Below are 24,892 nucleotides of genomic sequence, written 5' to 3'. Positions count from 1 at the left end.
AGGACACATACATTTTTATGTCCCCCACTACTATAGTGGGGGACATATTGTTTTTGCCCTGTCTGTTGGTCTGTTGGTTTGTTTGCGCCAACTTTAACATTTTGCAATAACTTTTGTTATATTGAAGATAGCAACTTCATATTTGGCATGCATGTGTATCTCATGAAGCTGCACATTTTGAGTGGTGAAAGTTCAAGGTCAAGGTCATCCTTCAAGGTCAGAGGTCAAATATATGTGGCCAAAATCGCTCATTTTATGAATACTTTTGCAATATTTAAGATAGCAACTTGATATTTGGCATGCATGTGTATCTCATGGAGCTGCACATTTTGAGTGGTGAAAGGTCAAGGTCATCCTTCAAGGTCAGAGGTCAAATATATGTGGCCCAAATCGCTTATTTTATAAATACTTTTGCAATATTGAAGATAGCAACTTGATATTTGGCATGCATGTGCATCACATGGAGCTGCACATTTTGAGTGGTGAAAGGTCAAGGTCATCCTTCAAGGTCAGAGGTCAAATATATGTGGCCCAAATCACTTATTTTATGAATACTTTTGCAATATTAAAGATAGCAACTTGATATTTGGCATGCATGTGTATCTCATGGAGCTGCACATTTTGAGTGGTGAAAGGTCAAGGTCAAGGTCATCCTTCACAAGGTCAAGGTCATCCTTCAAGGTCAAACATCATATAGGGGGACATTGTGTTTCACAAACACATCTTGTTGGATTCTGATTTTTTTTTAAAGAGGAATTTGTGTCTGTCATTTATTTCTAATGTTTTTTTGTTAAATTTGTGGATTAGCCAACCCACAAAACCAACCAAATTTAATTTCCCAGAATACTTGTAATAATGATTTTACAGTATTTAGGATAATCATTTTAAAAGAGAATTATTTTTCAAATAGTCTGGTTCTTTTTAATTTTTTCTACAGAAATAAGTCCCATTCAGCACAGAATCATTAAATTCTGTCATTTCACATAAATTATAGAGAAATTAAATCGAGCCTGGCTCTGTGAAACTGTTGTGTTTTTTTTCGGGACATGTAAAAGGTCGTCCCACCCTATCTAGGTCAACCCTTTACACACACGCAATACGCATGATTTTCACAGAGCAAGTTTCACCTGACCCATACAGATATTAAGTTGATTCCATTTACTTATGTTTGCCTCTCTTTTGTTACAAAAAAGTTAATCAAACAATAAATTTCAGGGTGAGAAAAGTGTTCTACTGGCGAAGGTGAGACAGAACGTTGAAGAACTGATCAACTTACGGAGCCAGCTCATAAATGATACCCTGTCTTCCACAGACGCTCGAGATATACGTAGAGATATAGTCAGCATAATTGACTGGGGAAATGCGTATGTGAATGATTCAGAAGTTCCAATTGTTTGCCAAAGTGTACTGTTCTTTTTCATTTATATATTAAAGGAAAGAAATTTTCAAAGCGGTTTTCCGGTTATAGAGTGAGGCATAGTACATATTTATGCACGATTATTTTATTATATTTAATCTCATCATTATCAGGATTTATTAGGGAAAATAATGTATTGAACATGTTAAGAATGAATTTGATGCTTTATATTAACAATAGCCTTGCTTTTTTATGTGAATGTGCATAAAATGCAAATCAAAAACTAAAGTTTTTGATAATTTATTTGATAATAAATGATAATTGGTGTTTCTGCGGACATCATGCATGTGCGTATTATTTTAATTTTAGTAAATTGGGTATCGATCTGGTTCCGCGCATTGATGGTGAACAAGTGGATGTTGACTGCTGCAGCGTGTGTAACCTGTACAGAATTCATATGAACAGTGCCGAGATAGCCCAGGATGACAAGGTGCACTTCCAGCTCCTTTTAATGCATTCGAGCCTCGCCCTGGGAAAACGGGGTTTAATGCATGTGCATAAAGTGTCGTCCCAGACTAGCTTGTGTATTATAACTTCCTTTGAACAAGATAAGCTTGTGCAGTCCGCACAGGCTAATCAGGGGAGACACTTTCCGCTAGTCTGGATTTTTCATTTTGAAGAGATTTCCTTCGAACAAAAAATTCCATAAAAGTGCAAAGTGTAATCCCAGATATGCCTGTGGGTTGGCACTTTTTGCATATGCATAAAGCTCTGTTTTCCCAGATTGAGGCTCATATGTGTCTTGTTCTGAGAAAACTGGGCTTAATTCATGTGCGGAAAGTGTCGTCCCTGATTAGCCGGTGCGGACTGCACAGGCTAATCAGGGACGACACTTTCCGCTTTAATGGTATTTTTAGTTTCAAGGAAGTCCCTCCTTACCGAAAATCAAATTTAGGCTGAAAGTGTCGTCCCTGATTAGCCTGTGTGGACTGCACAGGCTAATCTGGGACAACACTTTATGCACATGTATTATGCCCAGTTTTATCAGAACAAGAAACATTTGTTTAAATCATATACCCTAAATGACATCAGAATCAGAAATCACATCATTTACTGATGATTAATGTTTCTCAAGAATTGCGCTTATTTGCTTATTTATTTATTTAAGAAAAAAATAATTTCTAAACAAAAGACACTTTTTTGCTGTGTAAGATTTGCCCTGTTACTAGGTTTCTCAAAATTCATATGGCAACCACATATTGATCTAAAGTGAAAAATGCATGTCAATATATAATTTAAGAAAAATATGTTATAAGGGTAAAATTTATTATTGGATTTTTTTTTTTGGGGGGGGGGGGGTCTCGCATATATATATCTTGTATATCAATAAAATATTATAGTTTGAGTACAAATGGAAATAATGTAAACTTCTTGTCTGTGATTAATTTCATTTATACTATCTCTTTACTTCACAACTATGAATACAATGAATACAAGTCTGTCAATGAACTGTTTTGAAGTTTACACATTCATGTATTGTAAAAGTAAAATTTAAAAAGCAGTTTTTCCAGGTTATTCCAAATTTTTGTTATGCTACCTGAAGCCAAAAACAATGATACAAACTTGCTTGAATTTGAACCAGCCGCATTTTAATTAATCTTCAGATGGCTTTTAGGAACCTGGTTATCATTTGGAGAAAACAAATCTTAAAATTAAAATTTCTTTAATTTAAGTTGATTTTTTTTTATGCCATTTAGACCAAATGTCATGTCGTAATTTTTTGTTTTCATGTCATTTAGCCGAAACGGCACACAACCAAGCGGCAGAAGTCCTCCAAAGGGGAGGTAATAGCGGAATTGGGGATAATCACCCATCACCTGCTGATCTCTTTCAAGAACTTTGGTTGTAATGTGGGCGATCCCTCTGAGACCATGCTGTCCCTGTATCAGGTCAAGGACGGGCATCTGTCCTGCATCACGTATGTTGTAAATCTGTCCTGCATCATGTATGTTGCAAATCTGTCCTGCATCATGTATGTTGTAAATCTGTCCTGCATCATGTATGTTGTAAATCTGTCCTGCATCATGTATGTTGTAAATCTGTCCTGCATCACGTATGTTGTAAATCTGTCCTGCATCACGTATGTGTAAATCTGTCCTGCATCACATATGTTGTAAATCTGTCCTGCATCACGTATGTTGTAAATCTGTCCTGCATCACATATGTTGTAAATCTGTCCTGCATCACGTATGTTGTAAATCTGTCCTGCATCACGTATGTTGTAAATATGTCCTGCATCACGTATGTTGTAAATCTGTCCTGCATCACGTATGTTGTAAATCTGTCCTGCATCACGTATGTTGCAAATCTGTCCTGCATCACGTATGTTGTAAATCTGTCCTGCATCACGTATGTTGTAAATCTGTCCTGCATCACGTATGTTGTAAATCTGTCCTGCATCACGTATGTTGTAAATCTGTCCTGCATCACATATGTCATATCTGTCCTGCATCACATATGTATCGTATCATGTATCATGAATAAAATTCATTCATGTATCATTTATTCATGTATCATGAATAAAATAACGGCTCGGCAAACCTCGCCGTTATATTATTTTAAGCCTTGCCTGATATATTACAAAAAGATCACACATGCTTATCAGGGACAAAACTTTCAGCCTTTATTTTATCTTCTCTAAGAAGAGAAGAAATGTCACAAAAGCGGAAAGCGTCGTCCCTGATAAGTCTGTTACATTGTAAGGAGCAGTTCATGGTATATTACGTTGTAGGGAGCAGTTCATGGTATGTTACATTGAAGGGAGCAGTTCATGGTATGTTACATTGTAGGGAGCAGTTCATGGTATGTTACACCAAGGAAGGAGGTCCGGAAGACCAGTCCAAGCTGGGCGATTACTATGGCCTCTTTACAGTATGTACAGTGTTGGGTCTTCTCAAACTTTTTTGGATTTCTAGAGATAAAAGGCTGATTGGTGATGGATTAGCAGTTGAACAAGGAAATTCCTCTATAAAAACTGAGAATCTAGTTGGAATTTAACTTGAACCCTCTCTCACTTAGAAGCAAAGTGTTAATGGCTATGTGCAAACAGCATAAAACCAGAACAGCCTGCGAGCAACTCATAGTCTGTTCAGGTTTTATGCTGTTTGCTGCTCATCAGTTTCTAAGGTTTGGAGATGAAACCTTAAACACTTGAATCTAGAAAGAAAGGTCTTTAATAAAATATAACTTTCTTAGGGACTACAAATGCGTGAAAATACCCATCTAAGTGGTAAAGGGTTACCAAAATAAATGTTGATCACTTGACACCTTGGCACATGGGGATTTCACCCAGTTTTTCACAAGTATATCTGTATTTCTCGTGCAGGATCTGACGAGTGATGAGCTAGAGAAGGAGCTGTACCTGGTGGCGCAGATCTACCGCAAAGGCAGCATGAAGCCTGAGAACCAGAAGAAGAACAACAGAGCCACGTTCAAGAGGCCCTGGGGGGTTGGAGGTATGTATGTTAGTGTTGCGTAACCTAGGTTGTTGGATGTTTTTATTTTAGTGTTGAGCTACCTGGTTGTCGTATGTATGTATGTTAAGTGTTGAGTAACCTGGGGTGTCAGATGTTTTTATGTAAGTGTTGAGTAACCTTAGGTGTCATATGTATGTATTTTAGTGTTAAGTAACCTAGGGTGTCGGATGTATGTATGTAAGTGTAGAGTAACCAGGGGTGTCAGATGTATGTATGTTAGTGTTGAGTAACCTGGGGTGTCGGATGTATGTATGTTAGTGTTAAGTAACCTGGGGTGAGGGATATATGTATTTTAATGTTGAGTTACCTTGGGTGTCAGATGCATGTATGTTAGTGTTGAGTAACCTGGGTTGTCAGATGTATGTTTGTTATTGTTGAGTAACCTGGGTTGTCAGATGTATGTACATTAGTGTTGAGTAACCTGGGTTGTCAGATGTATGTACGTTAGTATTAAGTAACCTGGGTTGTCAGATGTATGTACGTTAGTGTTGAGTAACCTGGGTTGTCAGATGTATGTACGTTAGTGTTGAGTAACCTGGGGCGTCAGATGTATGTACGTTAGTGTTGAGTAACCTGGGGCGTCAGAGCTATGAACGTCAGCAAGGTCTTCAATAACTATAATGTACAACATTGCTCACCATATTGTTGTTTTTAACAGGATAGTAGGGAGGCTGATGTGGTATGTCTAGGCATATTTCTTGGGAAAATAATACTATTTTAGGGATGGGGAGTTGACATTCTCACATTCAAGAGGCCCTGGTAAATTTTGAAAGTGTCACATTTGTTTATGTTGCTTTCTTTTTGTAATTAATTTTCCTTGACTCTGTGTCAGAATCCTCTATCTACGTGATGTCTTCATTTTAAGCAATGCAATGTTGTTGTTGCTGTGTGTGATAGTTACTTAATAAAACCTTTCTTTGTAATATGAATAAATACAAAGAAAACATTCTGAAATTTCTGGTAACGTAGTACTTACAACCAAACAATTTGAGAGATGTTCCTTGACTTGAAAGTGAGCAACTTCATGTTGTCTTAGTGAAATTTTCCTCCTGAAGTAAATGTCCCCTTTTGTTCTGTTCATGACATTAACAAGTGAATGTGTCCTTCTTTCAGTGGTGAACTTTACAATAGCTTCGCTGTCATCTGCAGTCAAAATGTGGACTTTTACTATAAAAATCCAAAAGTGCGTATTATTATTTATATAAATGAGTCATCTTAAATTGGAAAGTAATTCTCCGTACCATAAACTTTTGTTGTAAAAGAATACAGCCCCTTTGTTTGATGTTAAAACTACATAATCCTATTCCCTTTTGCCAATAACCAGTAAGAAACCTGAGTATGCTTAACCCTTTCCCACTCAGAAGCAAAGTAAAATGGTTATGTGCAAACAGCATTAAACCTGAACAGACTGCGAGTTACTGTTTGCTGCTCATCAGTATCTAAGGGTTGAAAATGAAGCCTTTAAAACTTGAATCTAGTAAGAAAGGTTTTTAATTTAAAGTAACTTTCTAAGGGACTACAATTGTGTCAAAATGCAGTTCATATACATGGAGCAAAATCAGGTCTTGTAATAGTTATTGGCAATAGGGAATAGGATAATGTATTCAAACACCACAGTTTCCAATGTTCAAATATTTATTGCAAGCATTATTTGTACTTGTATTTCTATGTTACATTTTCAAGTTACAACTTTTTGTGCAAAGCATACATCACATAACTTTTTATTATTCGTTGTTGTTTTTTCACACATTTCAAACATTATTCATGTTTCTTGATTATGCACGCCACTAAACAAATCAAATTTGCACATAAAAAATTTGACAGCTATATGAATCAAAAGAAAATACACCTTCACAATTACATGTATCTAATGCTTGCAGCGTTACGGACAAAACAGAACCACATTTTGCTGGTCTCCATGAAGAACACATTAACAGACTTACGCAGGAGAACAAGGACAAAAGTCTGGAATCACTTCCAGCGCAGCAAACCGGAAAACTTGGTCTAGGTACGTTTTTACTTGCGATAAGCTATAAGATATATGAAATAGTAGCAACTCTATATATCTCTGTAGCTATACTTCAAGTGTTCAATTAAAACTTTCGATTTGTTTTTGTTGTTGTTGTTTAAGGCCCATAACTAGTTAATGGGCTAAATAAGCACCTTTTCACATTTAGAAAATTCAGGTTTAGGTTTTGCACTTAAAAAATTCAGGTTAAGGTTTTATTTTATAAAATTCAGTTCAGGTTTAGGTTTTGCACTTACAAAATTCAGGCTAAGGTTTTGCACTTATAAATTCAGTTTAAGGTTTTCTTTAAAAAAAAATCAGTTTAAGTTGTCCATATCTACTACAAATATAAATGTGAAACTTCAGCACCCGGTTATAATATGTGGTCACAGGCCAATGCTTATAACTGGAACCATATTTAGCTCGGCTTTTTTCGGAGAAAACCCAAAGTATTGTCATAGCCAGCTCGGCCTCTGCCCTCCGCCGTCTGCCGTCCGTGTCATGCTTAAATCTCAACATAGGCTCCAAAATCAAAGTGCTGCCACATACAACTTTGAAACTTTATATGTAGATGCACTTTGATTAGTTCTACACGTCACACCCAGTTTTGGGTCACTAGGTCAAAGGTCAAGGTGCTCTTGTTTAAGTTTAATGTAGCACCTTTTTTTAAAATTCATATCATGTTGAATTTTGCAAAGACCTTTATAACTGCAGCATAACTTATCTCTTGTGTGTACTGTTATTTCTGTAGACTGCATGTAACTACATGCGTATGAATAATGTTTGTTAATTGATACTGTTAATTCATTTAAAATAAAGAACAGTAAGTGAAATTAGTTATTCAAATGCTAATGAAATGCCTGGTAATTAATGTTTCAGTGTTGACTGTGTCTGTCCAAGTATTCCATGGTGATCTAACGACAGTGAAAAAAGAGAATCCAGTAATGTTTTCAAAAGGAGTGGCACTGATTCAAAAGATTGGCTTTGCAGATATCATTTCACCAGGTATTTTTGTATGCATAAATTTGATGAAAATGTCAGTGATTGTTGTTTTCCTTCATTTTGTCCATAATTTCTCTTACCAGAGTGTTTTGAACCTAGTGTATCACCTTGAACAGTCATAAATAAGTACTATAACAGGCTACCTAACGGTCATATAACGTGTGTGAGGATTTGCCATTGAGTCATATCTATGGCCATGAAATAATTGAATCGCCTTCTGAGAAAACTGGGCATAATGCATGTGCGTAAAGTGTCATCCCAGATTAGCCTGTGCAGTCCACACAGGCTAATCAGGGACAACACTTTCCACCTAAATTGGATTTTTGCTAAGAAGAGACTTCATTTTAACAAAAAATGTCATAAAAGCGGAAAGTGTCGTCCCTGATTAGCGTGTGCGGATTGTACAGGCTTATCTGGGGCGACACTTTACGCAAATGCATTATGCCCAGTTTACATAGAACAGGACTCAATTTATGAGGCCAATTTCACAGTACCGTTGATTCAAGTAGGGCATTGGTCATTTACTGGCATAAGTATGTGCACCTAGAACTGGTAAACAAGCTCACCCAAGAAAAGTGTGAGTAGTTTAAATGCAACCATGAAATGACTTAAATACTGTTAAAATGCAAAAAATCTTAACAAACCAAAAAACGAACAGATCATGTCCTCTTTTTATGTATATTGTTTTTGGCCTGTCTGTCTGTCTGTTTGTCATTCTGTCCCAAAACTTTTACCTTGGTTAAAGTTTGAAAACTTTTGCAATATTGAAGATAGCAACTTCATATTTGGCATGCATGTGTATCTCATGGAGCTGCACATTTTGAGTGGTGAAAAGTCAAGGTCATTCTTCAAGGTCAAATATCATTGTATTTTTCTTTCCTTAAACTTGTTTAAACAATGATTACAAAATTTAACTTAGCAGTTCTGTTTAAGTTTGTGTTAATGTCTTTTTTTACGGAAGTATAGTATACTTATTCAAGTATATTTTCTGTAAATGACATTCGCACAGTTATCTAGTTACTCTAATTAAGACTCAATGTGTATTGGAAATTTTGCAGTGACTTTTGCAAGCCCAGGACACATAGGTGAGAAGCAAGCAGCTAGCTTGTTCCAATATTCAAAACACATTTGAAAGGACATTGCTTCAAATTACCTGTTTAAAATAAAAACATCTGAGTATATTAATTAGCACACAGTTTTAAGTATTGCACCTGTGTATCATGCTGATCTTGTTAGCTTGTATACTTGCTGTAATACTCTGGAGATTTGTCCCTTGCATCATTGGGTTGTTCATGCTATTTTGATCCATCGGTTTTCATGTCATGTTTTTACAGGTGTGATTGCAGTGTAAATAGAAATATGCTCTTGTTTTGCATGCAAGACAGATTTATGCTTGATTAGTTCTCTAACTGTATGTGTTATGAAAGGGACTATATGGGACTATTATAAAAATGCCTTGTCCTTTCATGTGCTCATGCTGTCCAAATGTGGATTCTGTAATAACTCATAGAGTATGCAAGCTAGGTTAATTAAACTTGAGATATGAACAGAGGGCCATATGGAGAATATGAATGCTATGTTATTTTTTTATTTTGTTTAGAAAAAAAAAATGTGGTTGCTATATGGTTGTCATATTTTTTTAAAATCTGGAGCTTGCAATATTCAAAAAGTTCTTGAGGTATGAGGACAGAAAATGACACATATGCATGTTATTTCATTATGCCCCCCTTCGAAGAAGAGGGGGTATATTGCTTTGCTCATGTCGGTTGGTCTGTCGATCGGTCTGTCGGTCTGTCCACCAGGTGGTTGTCAGACGATAACTCAAGAACGCTTAGGCCTAGGATCATGAAACTTCATAGGTACATTGATCATGACTGGCAGATGACCCCTATTGATTTTGAGGTCACTAGGTCAAAGGTCAAGGTCACTGTGACCCGAAATAGTAAAATGGTTTCCGGATGATAATTCAAGAACGCTTATGCCTAGGATCATGAAACTTGATTGGTAGATTGATCATGACTAGCAGATGACCCCTATTGATTTTCAGGTCACTAGGTCAAAGGTCACGGTCACTGAAATACTAAAATGGTTTCTGGATGATAATTCAAGAAGGCTTATGCCTAGGATCATGAAACTTAATAGGTACATTGATCATGACTAGCAGATGACCCCTTTTGATTTTCAGGTCACTAGGTCAAAAGTCAAGGTCACGGTGACCTGAAATAGTTAAATGGTTTCCGGATGATAACTCAAGAACGCTTATGCCTAGGATCATGAAACTTGATAGGTACATAGATCATGACTGGCAGATGACCCCCTATTGATTTTCAGGTCACTAGGTCAAAGGTCAAGGTCACAGTGACCTGAAATAGTAAAATGGTTTCCTGATGATAACTCAAGAAAGCTTATGGCTAGGATCATGAAACTTCATAGGTACATTGATCATGACTTGCAGATGACCCCTATTGATTTTCAGGTCACGAGGTCAAAGGTCAAGGTCACAGTGGCAACAAACTGGTTGTCACTACAACTGAGAGCCCATATGGGGGGCATGCATGTTTTACAAACAGCCCTTGTTAATTTTGCCACACCAAAATTGTTGTTGCTATTGTTACAGAAATAATAATAAACTTTTTACTAAAGCTAGGTTATTAAAACTGATTGACATCCTGCTTGGAAAAAAATAACCATGTACAAGACTGCTGTTCTGTCTATAAAAGCTCTTATGATACAAGTTGTAAAAAAGATTAATTTAGTTTGTAGAAGGAAATTTTTTAGACAGTTTTCACAAAGCTAAATATTGTTGTTGTCAGGTGAAAACAATTGTAAAATTTATTCAGTGTAAACAGTGTTAGTTGCTTTAATAAATATAAATAATACTTAATTTTGAAATGTCAGCATATTTCATAACAATGCCAATATAATTCTGTTTGCACGCTATTTCAAACTACAATGTATATGTAATTCAAATATTCATGGCAATTATGCATATTTTGGTTAGTATTTTCTCCATTTCATCAAGTTCTTTGTTTGAAACTGAAAGTGCTGTGTTGTAAAACATATTTTTAGCATGGCATGGTACTTTCAAATTTATATTTTACATTTTAATACGGTTTTTGATATTTTTCTAAAAAGATCTGGAACTCATGATCAGTCAGTGATTTTTGTTGGGTTTCTTGCTTGTCTGTTTTTTTTGCACATTTATTTGTTGGATTAACGCAAATACCAAACTTGGTAGTTTGTTGCTTTAAATAAGCAGAAATATAATTTGGATGTCTAATAGTTTTATATCATCAATTTATGTTGCCCGTCTTCTAGGAGAAATACGCAACGACTTCTATGTTACCTTAAAAAAAGCGGCCCTTGAGCGTGGGAACAAGACCTCCGGCAAAAATGTAGAGGTCAAGGTCACAGTGTACAACGAATCAGGTCAGGAGGTCAAGGTAGGTGTTACATCATGAAACACTAGAGCCTCGCACTGGAAAAATGGTACTTAACCCTAACAGTGCTGGAACCAAATTTTGAAGGCCTTTGCAAACAGTTTGGATCCAGATGAGATGCCACAGAACGTGGCGTCTCGTCAGGATCCAAACTGTTTGCTATTCTGATAGTATTCTTTGAAAAAAAATCAAAGAAAATGCTCATTTTTGAAATTTAGCAGACAACATTTTAGCAGACAACAAATTTCCCAGCATGCAAAGGGTTAATGCATGTTGGTGAAGAGCTGTCCAAGTTAGCCTGTGCACTCCTCATAGACTTATTAGGGAGGACACTTTTCATCTAGACGAGATTTTTGTTTAATAGAGACTTCCTTTAAATTAACAATTCCATTCAAATGGAAATAGTCCTTACTGATTAGCCTGTGCGTACTGCGCTTTATGCACATGCATTAAGCTCCATTTTTCCATGGCTTAATTGGCTCATTTGTTGGGGACACAGTGCTGGAAATAAGCCCCAGCCTGTACACCCTGCCACAGCCTTGGTAAATAAAAGGCTCATATTTTCAGTTTAATGTTGGCTGGCCTTCATATTTTAATCACCACAGATATGCGGACACTTGCATTTGAACTAGGGACCTGATTTCGCTTTTTTTTATATGCGTTTGCAGTCCCCACAGGCTACTCAGGGATGGGACTTTTCCGCCTATACTGGATTTTCACTTAGAAGAGACGTCCTTTAAACAAAAAATACAAAACTGGAAAGGCTAATCTATACCGTACTTTATGCACGTGTATTAAGCCCCATTTTCCCATAGCATGGCTGATGCATTGTAAGATTTATGTTAGTAATTTAACCCTTTGCATGCTGGGAAATTTGTCGTCTGCTAAAATGTCATCTGCTGAATTTCTGAAATAGCATTTTCTTCAACTTTTTTCAAAGAATACTATCAGAATAGCAAACAGTTTGGATCCTGATGAGACGCCACATATTGTGGCGTCTCATCTGGATCCAAACTGTTTGCAAAGGCCTTCAAAATTTGGTTCCCGTACGTAGAGAGTTAAGGGAATATTGAGATGTAAGCATTAGCCTTCAGTGAATTGTATGAAAGACCAATAATTGAACTGTTTTGATCCCCAGCATAGATATATATTTTGGAACAATTGTCACCTTGACACTACCCGTTAGTTTTGTTTCCAAAAAACTCAACAGCTATACCTATGTCAAGATTTTAATTAAATTCGAAAAGAAAATTGTATTAAACTATTTAACTTATATGGAACATAGTCTTATGTACAACGTGTCAAAAAAATCAACCTGTACAGAGAACAAATTTAATTCTTTCTGTTTCTGCAAAAAATAAGGATGGTTTCCGTTAAAACACGTTGAAATTTAAATCATTTTCAATTTAGACAATTTTTAACCAGACATAAATGCACAAAAACTACAAAAACATCTCCAGGACTCAAATACAATGAATAAAGAGTACATGATGTTCATATTATAAACGTACATCTTGTGGTAATATGTTTTTATGCTCCCCCAAAATTTTTGGGAGGAGCATATAGTCGCCGCTTCGTCTGTCTCCGTGTGTCCGTCCGTCCGTGCACAATTTTTGTCCGGGCTATTTCTCAGCAGTTAATGACCGGAATTCAATGAAACTTTATGGGAAGCTTCACTACCAACAGGAGATGTGCATATTATCAGCCGGTTATGGTCGGATGATTTTTCACAGAGTAATGGCCCTTTGAAATTTTCTATAAACTGTACATATAGTGCAATTCTTGTCCCTCCCAACTACTGACTGGAATTCAATGAAGCTTTATGGGAAGCTTAACTACCTTGAGGAGATGCGCATGTTATTTGTGGGTTCTGGTTAGATGATTTATTTAGAGAGTTATGGCCCTTTGAAATGTTTAAGTTGCTAAACCATCCATCTTATTATTTTGTCCAAAGTTATGCCCCTCAAGATGTTTCCTTTTATCTGAATATATAGTGCAATATTGTGACAAAAAAACCTTTGGGGAGAATCACCTGTCTCTGACGATTTCTTGTTAATATCTTGCTTGTATGCTAATAAATGTTTTTGATGTGGTCTTTATCCCTATATAGCTATGTATCTTTGTAGCTATAAGAGAAATTTTTGCTTATATAGTTTGAGTTCAAACTTTGCATTTTTTATTTCTAAGTTTATCCTAATACTTTATATATCTACCATCATTATACGACGGTGTGCACCATTGTACATACAATATTCCTTGTCTGTACTGTATCTCTTATCATCATTACTCTATGTTGTGTACTATCGTACATGCATTGTACCATGTCTGCTTCCAGGGTTGCATTGTGTATGGCTGTGGGGAGAAAGCCCTGAATAGCTACCAGTCGTCTGTGTATTACCATAGCAACCATGCTGAGTGGGATGAAACCATAAGAGTAAGACATTTTTGTAAGGATGCTTGTGCTTGATGCAGTAATTAGACAGTAATTCAACTTCTAATAAGCCTTTAGAAAAACAAGAATTAAAATAATATTTGGACTGTATGCCTTGAATACAAAAGGAACAAGATGTGGGTAAACATATTATAAGTGACTTATGTTACAAGCTCTTGTTCAGTTCTGCTTGGACACTTTGTTGTCATTTCTTTTCAGTTGTCAGTTCCCATAGATACGTTCCCAGGCTGCCATGTTTGCTTTGAGCTCTTCCACTGTTCAGGTAGCTATATTGTTTCTGCATTTTAAAAATTACTTATCATATAAATTAGGTTTTGAGGGATGTTTGCAATGTGTTACATTCATTGAACAAAGTTTTTTCCATATAATGCATGTATTAAGAAGTTTTTATCCTTTATTGGTCAATAAATATTGGCGGTATAAAACAAAAACAAATCTTTACTCCAGTTTGATGCTTCATTTGTCAACATTAAGAGCAATAGAAATTATTTACAACTTAACATTTGCGTTACAGTTTCTCAAAAGAAGGATTCAGGTCGAAAGATGTTTGGCTTTGCGTTCTTTCGCGTCACAAACAAGTCTAACATCGTTATACGGGACGGGTTGCATGAACTGTGTGTCTACAAGGTAATGATTCTACTTTATTATAAACCAATCTGGTAGTTTGAAAACCAGTCTACTCATTGGTTAACCAGTCAATTGAATTATGCAAATTAGAATCTTTTTTTAAACAATTATTTCATGACCTGGGTATAACATTCAAACATGATATAAAAGGATATTGACTAGAAAATTTTTAATATCCAAAGTTTTGCTGTTAAGTGTCTACTGGTTTCTTTTGTGTTTTTTTGTGCATGTTAAATTCTAATATCTACTTTGTGTAAGCACACATATCTGGTGTAAGATTACTGATGATAGCAGATGCAAAGTTATGTCATAGTCACTGTCTGTGCTTCAGCTCGGGATTTTATTTCGCATTTGCGCATTTATTCTTTGTTATAGATTAAAATTTAGTCATTAAATACCTAGATTAGCTACCCTCAAATAAATGACTTTTTTTTCAAATGGCAGCTGCATGTTTTAAGCTCAGTCGTTGTAGCATTTCATGAGGATAGATATTACTGTACAACTGGCAGTCACCAATTCCAAGAGATCTGAACATCAGGAAAATACAATTGAGTCTTGTTGTGGGAACACCGGGGTTAATGCATGTGCGGCAAGTGTCATCCCAGATTAGACTGTGCAGTCTGAACAGAGTTATCAAAAACAACACCTTCCACCTACACTGGATTTTCATGTAGAAGAGCATTCTTTTGTATGAAAAAAATACCATAAAAGCATACAGCGTCATCCCTGCTTAGCTTCTCTGACTGCACAGTCCTATCGGGGATGACTCTACGTTAGCTTCTCTGACTGCACAGTCCTATCGGGGATGACTCTACGTTAGCTTCTCTGACTGCACAGTCTTATCGGGGATGACTCTCTCTGACTGCACAGTCTTATCGGGGATGACTCCTCTGACTGCACAGTCTTATCGGGGATGACTCCTCTGACTGCACAGTCTTATCGGGGATGACTCCTCTGACTGCACAGTCCTATCGGGGATGACTCCTCTGACTGCACAGTCCTATCGGGGATGACTCCTCTGACTGCACAGTCTTATCGGGGATGACTCTACGTCTGACTGCACAGTCTTATCGGGGATGACTCTACGCTCATGCATTAAGCCCACTTCTCTGACTGCACAGTCTTATCGGGGATGACTCTCTCTGACTGCACAGTCTTATCGGGGATGACTCTCTCTGACTGCACAGTCTTATCGGGGATGACTCTCTCTGACTGCACAGTCTTATCGGGGATGACTCTCTCTGACTGCACAGTCTTATCGGGGATGACTCTCTCTGACTGCACAGTCTTATCGGGGATGACTCTCTCTGACTGCACAGTCTTATCGGGGATGACTCTCTCTGACTGCACAGTCTTATCGGGGATGACTCCTCTGACTGCACAGTCTTATCGGGGATGACTCTCTCTGACTGCACAGTCTTATCGGGGATGACTCTCTCTGACTGCACAGTCTTATCGGGGATGACTCTCTCTGACTGCACAGTCTTATCGGGGATGACTCCTCTGACTGCACAGTCTTATCGGGGATGACTCTCTCTGACTGCACAGTCTTATCGGGGATGACTCTCTCTGACTGCACAGTCTTATCGGGGATGACTCTCTCTGACTGCACAGTCTTATCGGGGATGACTCTCTCTGACTGCACAGTCTTATCGGGGATGACTCTCTCTGACTGCACAGTCTTATCGGGGATGACTCTCTCTGACTGCACAGTCTTATCGGGGATGACTCCTCTGACTGCACAGTCTTATCGGGGATGACTCTCTCTGACTGCACAGTCTTATCGGGGATGACTCTCTCTGACTGCACAGTCTTATCGGGGATGACTCTCTCTGACTGCACAGTCTTATCGGGGATGACTCCTCTGACTGCACAGTCTTATCGGGGATGACTCTCTCTGACTGCACAGTCTTATCGGGGATGACTCTCTCTGACTGCACAGTCTTATCGGGGATGACTCCTCTGACTGCACAGTCTTATCGGGGATGACTCTCTCTGACTGCACAGTCTTATCGGGGATGACTCTCTCTGACTGCACAGTCTTATCGGGGATGACTCTACTGACTGCACAGTCCTATCGGGGATGACTCTCTCTGACTGCACAGTCTTATCGGGGATGACTCCTCTGACTGCACAGTCTTATCGGGGATGACTCCTCTGACTGCACAGTCTTATCGGGGATGACTCTCTCTGACTGCACAGTCCTATCGGGGATGACTCTCTCTGACTGCACAGTCTTATCGGGGATGACTCTCTCTGACTGCACAGTCTTATCGGGGATGACTCCTCTGACTGCACAGTCTTATCGGGGATGACTCCTCTGACTGCACAGTCTTATCGGGGATGACTCTCTCTGACTGCACAGTCCTATCGGGGATGACTCTCTCTGACTGCACAGTCTTATCGGGGATGACTCTCTCTGACTGCACAGTCTTATCGGGGATGACTCCTCTGACTGCACAGTCCTATCGGGGATGACTCCTCTGACTGCACAGTCTTATCGGGGATGACTCCTCTGACTGCACAGTCTTATCGGGGATGACTCCTCTGACTGCACAGTCTTATCGGGGATGACTCTCTCTGACTGCACAGTCTTATCGGGGATGACTCCTCTGACTGCACAGTCTTATCGGGGATGACTCTCTCTGACTGCACAGTCTTATCGGGGATGACTCCTCTGACTGCACAGTCTTATCGGGGATGACTCCTCTGACTGCACAGTCTTATCGGGGATGACTCCTCTGACTGCACAGTCTTATCGGGGATGACTCTCTCTGACTGCACAGTCTTATCGGGGATGACTCTCTCTGACTGCACAGTCTTATCGGGGATGACTCTCTCTGACTGCACAGTCTTATCGGGATGACTCCTCTGACTGCACAGTCCTATCGGGGATGACTCCTCTGACTGCACAGTCTTATCGGGGATGACTCCTCTGACTGCACAGTCTTATCGGGGATGACTCCTCTGACTGCACAGTCTTATCGGGGATGACTCCTCTGACTGCACAGTCTTATCGGGGATGACTCTCTCTGACTGCACAGTCCTATCGGGGATGACTCTCTCTGACTGCACAGTCTTATCGGGGATGACTCCTCTGACTGCACAGTCTTATCGGGGATGACTCCTCTGACTGCACAGTCTTATCGGGGATGACTCTCTCTGACTGCACAGTCTTATCGGGGATGACTCTCTCTGACTGCACAGTCTTATCGGGGATGACTCTCTCTGACTGCACAGTCTTATCGGGGATGACTTCTCTGACTGCACAGTCTTATCGGGGATGACTCTCTCTGACTGCACAGTCTTATCGGGGATGACTCTCTCTGACTGCACAGTCTTATCGGGGATGACTCTCTCTGACTGCACAGTCTTATCGGGGATGACTCTCTCTGACTGCACAGTCTTATCGGGGATGACTCTCTCTGACTGCACAGTCTTATCGGGGATGACTCTCTCTGACTGCACAGTCTTATCGGGGATGACTCTCTCTGACTGCACAGTCTTATCGGGGATGACTCTCTCTGACTGCACAGTCCTATCGGGGATGACTCTCTCTGACTGCACAGTCTTATCGGGGATGACTCTCTCTGACTGCACAGTCTTATCGGGGATGACTCCTCTGACTGCACAGTCTTATCGGGGATGACTCCTCTGACTGCACAGTCTTATCGGGGATGACTCTCTCTGACTGCACAGTCCTATCGGGGATGACTCTCTCTGACTGCACAGTCTTATCGGGGATGACTCTCTCTGACTGCACAGTCTTATCGGGGATTACTCCTCTGACTGCACAGTCCTATCGGGGATGACTCCTCTGACTGCACAGTCTTATCGGGGATGACTCCTCTGACTGCACAGTCTTATCGGGGATGACTCCTCTGACTGCACAGTCTTATCGGGGATGACTCTCTCTGACTGCACAGTCTTATCGGGGATGACTCCTCTGACTGCACAGTCTTATCGGGGATGACTCTCTCTGACTGCACAGTCTTATCGGGGATGACTCCTCTGACTGCACAGTCTTATCGGGGATGACTCCTCTGACTGCACAGTCTTATCGGGGATGACTCCTCTGACTGCACAGTCTTATCGGGGATGACTCTCTCTGACTGCACAGTCTTATCGGGGATGACTCTCTCTGACTGCACAGTCTTATCGGGGATGACTCTCTCTGACTGCACAGTCTTATCGGGGATGACTCCTCTGACTGCACAGTCCTATCGGGGATGACTCATTTGACTGCACAGTCTTATCGGGGATGACTCCTCTGACTGCACAGTCTTATCGGGGATGACTCCTCTGACTGCACAGTCTTATCGGGGATGACTCCTCTGACTGCACAGTCTTATCGGGGATGACTCTCTCTGACTGCACAGTCCTATCGGGGATGACTCTCTCTGACTGCACAGTCTTATCGGGGATGACTCCTCTGACTGCACAGTCTTATCGGGGATGACTCCTCTGACTGCACAGTCTTATCGGGGATGACTCTCTCTGACTGCACAGTCTTATCGGGGATGACTCTCTCTGACTGCACAGTCTTATCGGGGATGACTCTCTCTGACTGCACAGTCTTATCGGGGATGACTTCTCTGACTGCACAGTCTTATCGGGGATGACTCTCTCTGACTGCACAGTCTTATCGGGGATGACTCTCTCTGACTGCACAGTCTTATCGGGGATGACTCTCTCTGACTGCACAGTCTTATCGGGGATGACTTCTCTGACTGCACAGTCTTATCGGGGATGACTCTCTCTGACTGCACAGTCTTATCGGGGATGACTCTCTCTGACTGCACAGTCTTATCGGGGATGACTCTCTCTGACTGCACAGTCTTATCGGGGATGACTTCTCTGACTGCACAGTCTTATCGGGGATGACTCCTCTGACTGCACAGTCTTATCGGGGATGACTCTACTGACTGCACAGTCTTATCGGGGATGACTCCTCTGACTGCACAGTCTTATCGGGGATGACTCCTCTGACTGCACAGTCCTATCGGGGATGACTCTACTGACTGCACAGTCCTATCGGGGATGACTCTACTCTGACTGCACAGTCTTATCGGGGATGACTCTACTGACTGCACAGTCCTATCGGGGATGACTCTACTCTGACTGCACAGTCCTATCGGGGATGACTCTACTCTGACTGCACAGTCTTATCGGGGATGACTCTACTCTGACTGCACAGTCCTATCGGGGATGACTCTACTCTGACTGCACAGTCTTATCGGGGATGACTCTACTGACTGCACAGTCCTATCGGGGATGACTCTACTCTGACTGCACAGTCCTATCGGGGATGACTCTACTGACTGCACAGTCCTATCGGGGATGACTCTGACTGCACAGTCCTATCGGGGATGACTCTGACTGCACAGTCCTATCGGGGATGACTCTGACTGCACAGTCCTATCGGGGATGACTCTACTGACTGCACAGTCCTATCGGGGATGACTCTACTGACTGCACAGTCTTATCGGGGATGACTCTACTGACTGCACAGTCTTATCGGGGATGACTCCTCTGACTGCACAGTCTTATCGGGGATGACTCTCTCTGACTGCACAGTCTTATCGGGGATGACTCTACTGACTGCACAGTCCTATCGGGGATGACTCTCTCTGACTGCACAGTCTTATCGGGGATGACTCTACTGACTGCACAGTCCTATCGGGGATGACTCTACTGACTGCACAGTCTTATCGGGGATGACTCCTCTGACTGCACAGTCTTATCGGGGATGACTCTCTCTGACTGCACAGTCTTATCGGGGATGACTCTCTCTGACTGCACAGTCTTATCGGGGATGACTCTACTGACTGCACAGTCCTATCGGGGATGACTCTACTGACTGCACAGTCTTATCGGGGATGACTCCTCTGACTGCACAGTCTTATCGGGGATGACTCTCTCTGACTGCACAGTCTTATCGGGGATGACTCTCTCTGACTGCACAGTCTTATCGGGGATGACTCTCTCTGACTGCACAGTCTTATCGGGGATGACTCTACTGACTGCACAGTCCTATCGGGGATGACTCTCTCTGACTGCACAGTCTTATCGGGGATGACTCTCTCTGACTGCACAGTCTTATCGGGGATGACTCTCTCTGACTGCACAGTCTTATCGGGGATGACTCTCTCTGACTGCACAGTCTTATCGGGGATGACTCTCTCTGACTGCACAGTCTTATCGGGGATGACTCTCTCTGACTGCACAGTCTTATCGGGGATGACTCCTCTGACTGCACAGTCTTATCGGGGATGACTCTCTCTGACTGCACAGTCTTATCGGGGATGACTCTCTCTGACTGCACAGTCTTATCGGGGATGACTCTCTCTGACTGCACAGTCTTATCGGGGATGACTCTCTCTGACTGCACAGTCTTATCGGGGATGACTCTACTGACTGCACAGTCCTATCGGGGATGACTCTACTGACTGCACAGTCTTATCGGGGATGACTCCTCTGACTGCACAGTCTTATCGGGGATGACTCTCTCTGACTGCACAGTCTTATCGGGGATGACTCTCTCTGACTGCACAGTCTTATCGGGGATGACTCTCTCTGACTGCACAGTCTTATCGGGGATGACTCTACTGACTGCACAGTCCTATCGGGGATGACTCTCTCTGACTGCACAGTCTTATCGGGGATGACTCTCTCTGACTGCACAGTCTTATCGGGGATGACTCTCTCTGACTGCACAGTCTTATCGGGGATGACTCTCTCTGACTGCAAAATCTTATCGGGGATGACTCTCTCTGACTGCACAGTCTTATCGGGGATGACTCTCTCTGACTGCACAGTCTTATCGGGGATGACTCCTCTGACTGCACAGTCTTATCGGGGATGACTCTCTCTGACTGCACAGTCTTATCGGGGATGACTCTCTCTGACTGCACAGTCTTATCGGGGATGACTCTCTCTGACTGCACAGTCTTATCGGGGATGACTCTCTCTGACTGCACAGTCTTATCGGGGATGACTCTCTCTGACTGCACAGTCTTATCGGGGATGACTCTACTGACTGCACAGTCTTATCGGGGATGACTCTCTCTGACTGCACAGTCTTATCGGGGATGACTCTCTCTGACTGCACAGTCTTATCGGGGATGACTCTACTGACTGCACAGTCTTATCGGGGATGACTCTCTCTGACTGCACAGTCTTATCGGGGATGACTCTACTGACTGCACAGTCTTATTGGGGATGACTCTCTCTGACTGCACAGTCTTATCGGGGATGACTCTACTGACTGCACAGTCTTATCGGGGATGACTCTACTGACTGCACAGTCTTATCGGGGATGACTCTCTGACTGCACAGTCTTATCGGGGATGACTCTACTGACTGCACAGTCCTATCGGGGATGACTCTACTGACTGCACAGTCTTATCGGGGATGACTCTATCTGACTGCACAGTCTTATCGGGGATGACTCTCTCTGACTGCACAGTCCTATCGGGGATGACTCTATCTGACTGCACAGTCTTATCGGGGATGACTCTATCTGACTGCACAGTCCTATCGGGGATGACTCTCTCTGACTGCACAGTCCTATCGGGGATGACTCTATCTGACTGCACAGTCCTATCGGGGATGACTCTATCTGACTGCACAGTCTTATCGGGGATGACTCTCTCTGACTGCACAGTCCTATCGGGGATGACTCTATCTGACTGCACAGTCCTATCGGGGATGACTCTATCTGACTGCACAGTCTTATCGGGGATGACTCTCTCTGACTGCACAGTCCTATCGGGGATGACTCTACTGACTGCACAGTCTTATCGGGGATGACTCTATCTGACTGCACAGTCTTATCGGGGATGACTCTCTCTGACTGCACAGTCTTATCGGGGATGACTCTCTCTGACTGCACAGTCCTATCGGGGATGACTCTATCTGACTGCACAGTCTTATCGGGGATGACTCTATCTGACTGCACAGTCCTATCGGGGATGACTCTACTGACTGCACAGTCTTATCGGGGATGACTCTACTGACTGCACAGTCTTATCGGGGATGACTCCTCTGACTGCACAGTCTTATCGGGGATGACTCTACGCTCTCTGACTGCACAGTCCTATCGGGGATGACTCTACTGACTGCACAGTCTTATCGGGGATGACTCTACTGACTGCACAGTCCTATCGGGGATGACTCTACTGACTGCACAGTCCTATCGGGGATGACTCTACTGACTGCACAGTCCTATCGGGGATGACTCTACTGACTGCACAGTCCTATCGGGGATGACTCTACTGACTGCACAGTCCTATCGGGGATGACTCTACTGACTGCACAGTCTTATCGGGGATGACTCTACTGACTGCACAGTCTTATCGGGGATGACTCTACTGACTGCACAGTCTTATCGGGGATGACTCTACGCTCATGCATTAAGCCCACTTTTCCCAGAAAGCTCAATATTTCCCGTCAGACTCGTACTCACCAACCTGCACTACTGTAACTAGGTCTCAGACAACCATCATCCCAAGCAGTTTTTCCGTCTGCCGTTCCTCCTGGATGATTTCAACGATCCCCAGCAGATCAACAACATTCCAAAACACATGTTCTCCAAGGCCAACGAACGGGAATCCCTCACCATAGCTACGCTTTTGTGTTCTGGAAAATTCACACAGAATGGTAAGAAATAATTGGGAAAGAATTGTTCATGCTTTTTCATAGGAACAAAAAAAAATAGTTTTATGAATAAGTATTGGAATTTTTTAAGTATCACAAGAAGTATCCTTCTAAACATGTTAAAGAACTTAACATCTTCTTTAGAGCTGCAACGATTCACCAAAAGCTCGATTCGATTTCAGACAGTCCGATACCGATTGTTTCGATTCGATTTATCATTCAACGTAGTTTTATCAAATATTCACTCTTCTGCCTCAAAATAAACATTTCTGTTCAAATGTGTTGCATACCTAGATATCTTAGGCATTTGTGTGTTTGTCTGATATAATTTGGTTGGTTCAACAGTGTTTTAAAAACTGTTGAAAGTGGGTTATATTAACATTTGTAAGAAATAGTTAGCAAGAACTGCCAATTTTCTGACAAACTATGTCAATATTTCAATAAAACACATAAAAAAGACTAGCAAATTTAGTAGTGGCACTGGTGCTACCTCCTGCTAAATCAACGTTATGTTTGCGTTTGACATGTTGTATTAGATTAGTGGTTGAGCCGGACTTATGGTACGCCACATCAGTGAAGCACAGTTTACACATAGCTTTATCGGAAGGGCTACCATCCCAACCCAAAATACTTCCACACTTTTGATTTTAGCTTTTTATGCGCATCTGATAATTTCAATTGTCGGCCACAACTTTTTCAGCCATTTTGACGCTTTTTCCGCCAGTAGACCGGAACACGCTTATTGATTGGATGATTAAAGTAATAAGTAACCAATCGCGCGCATCGTAATTACAGGTAAAGATAAAACCTATAACTTCCCATATCAAATAATCAGAGTACAGCGCGCTTTACGTATCTATGTCTATATATGTTAAAGAATCGAATCGAATTTGGTAGGGTTGGTATCCTAATCGAATCGACGCATTTAAAACCGGTTTTCGATGCATCAGATCGAATCGTTGCAGCTCTAGTCTTCTACACTATTATAAAACACAAATGAGAAATGTGTGCTGTTATTAGTCTTTGATCGAGATTATCTTTATATTGCCTAACTACTAAATATTCAAAGTACTACAAAATTAGCTACCGGTAATTTACATAGTTGTGCAAATTGTTCTCAATATGAAATCATAAATTAACTGATCTATCATTAGTGGTGACACATGGATTGAAATTGGGAGTAAGGAAATAGCCCAAAAAGCATTTTTTCATGAACTTGTATACATTTATAATACAAGATATAGGTAGTGCATGAAATAAATTCATATGTGTTGTCTAAGATAAGGGACATGTATAAATTGCCATCATGTCAAGGTCCTTAAGACTTAACCTGAGACTAAATATAAAGATGGAAAAAGTTTTGATTTCGAAAATGGTCTCAGTGGGGTTGAGGCATTGCGCTTCACTATTTAATAACACCTGTTGCCCCTGTGCAGGTGATTTGACATGCACTAAATAACACTTGTTGCCCCTTTGCAGGTGATTTGCCATGCATTCAATCTTGCCTGTTGCCCATTTGCAGGGGATTTGCCATGCATTCAATCTTGCCTGTTGCCCCTTTGCAGGTGATTTGCCATGCATTCAATCTTGCCTGTTGCCCCTTTCCAGGTGATTTGCCATGCATTCTAAACTGGGCTGGGATGTTGCATTACTATATCATGCCTGTTGTCCCTTTGTAGGTGATTTGCTATGCATTCTAAACTGGGCTGGGATGTTTCATTACTTTATCACGCCTGTTGTCCCTTTGCAGGTGTTTTGCCATGTACTCAATCACGCATTTTGCCAACTGTAGGTGATTGCCATGTACTTAAT

The 24,892-nt window shown here is 41.1% G+C and overlaps 1 protein-coding gene across 8 annotated transcripts in view; it reads left to right on the top strand.

The window, feature by feature from the left end:
• Positions 1 to 24,892, top strand: part of LOC127881595 (dedicator of cytokinesis protein 3-like) — a 173,845-nt gene that overhangs the window by 33,637 nt on the left and 115,316 nt on the right. For 7 of the 8 annotated variants that reach the window (XM_052429589.1, XM_052429591.1, XM_052429590.1 and 4 more), the window contains exons 6-19: positions 1,216 to 1,364; positions 1,727 to 1,847; positions 3,157 to 3,335; positions 4,207 to 4,288; positions 4,743 to 4,872; positions 6,007 to 6,076; positions 6,774 to 6,901; positions 7,781 to 7,906; positions 8,962 to 8,988; positions 11,222 to 11,346; positions 13,679 to 13,777; positions 13,994 to 14,057; positions 14,310 to 14,422; positions 22,912 to 23,083. In XM_052429589.1, the coding sequence (XP_052285549.1) occupies positions 1,216 to 1,364; positions 1,727 to 1,847; positions 3,157 to 3,335; positions 4,207 to 4,288; positions 4,743 to 4,872; positions 6,007 to 6,076; positions 6,774 to 6,901; positions 7,781 to 7,906; positions 8,962 to 8,988; positions 11,222 to 11,346; positions 13,679 to 13,777; positions 13,994 to 14,057; positions 14,310 to 14,422; positions 22,912 to 23,083 (1,585 nt within the window). The remainder of the gene's footprint in view (positions 1 to 1,215; positions 1,365 to 1,726; positions 1,848 to 3,156; positions 3,336 to 4,206; positions 4,289 to 4,742; positions 4,873 to 6,006; positions 6,077 to 6,773; positions 6,902 to 7,780; positions 7,907 to 8,961; positions 8,989 to 11,221; positions 11,347 to 13,678; positions 13,778 to 13,993; positions 14,058 to 14,309; positions 14,423 to 22,911; positions 23,084 to 24,892) is intronic. The other variant, XM_052429588.1, reaches the window with a different exon arrangement.

This window comes from Dreissena polymorpha, chromosome 5 (assembly GCF_020536995.1).
Source record: "Dreissena polymorpha isolate Duluth1 chromosome 5, UMN_Dpol_1.0, whole genome shotgun sequence".
Lineage (NCBI taxonomy): Eukaryota > Metazoa > Mollusca > Bivalvia > Myida > Dreissenidae > Dreissena > Dreissena polymorpha.
Note: the sequence above shows the minus strand (reverse complement) of the source record. Positions and strands in the feature narration are given on the sequence as shown.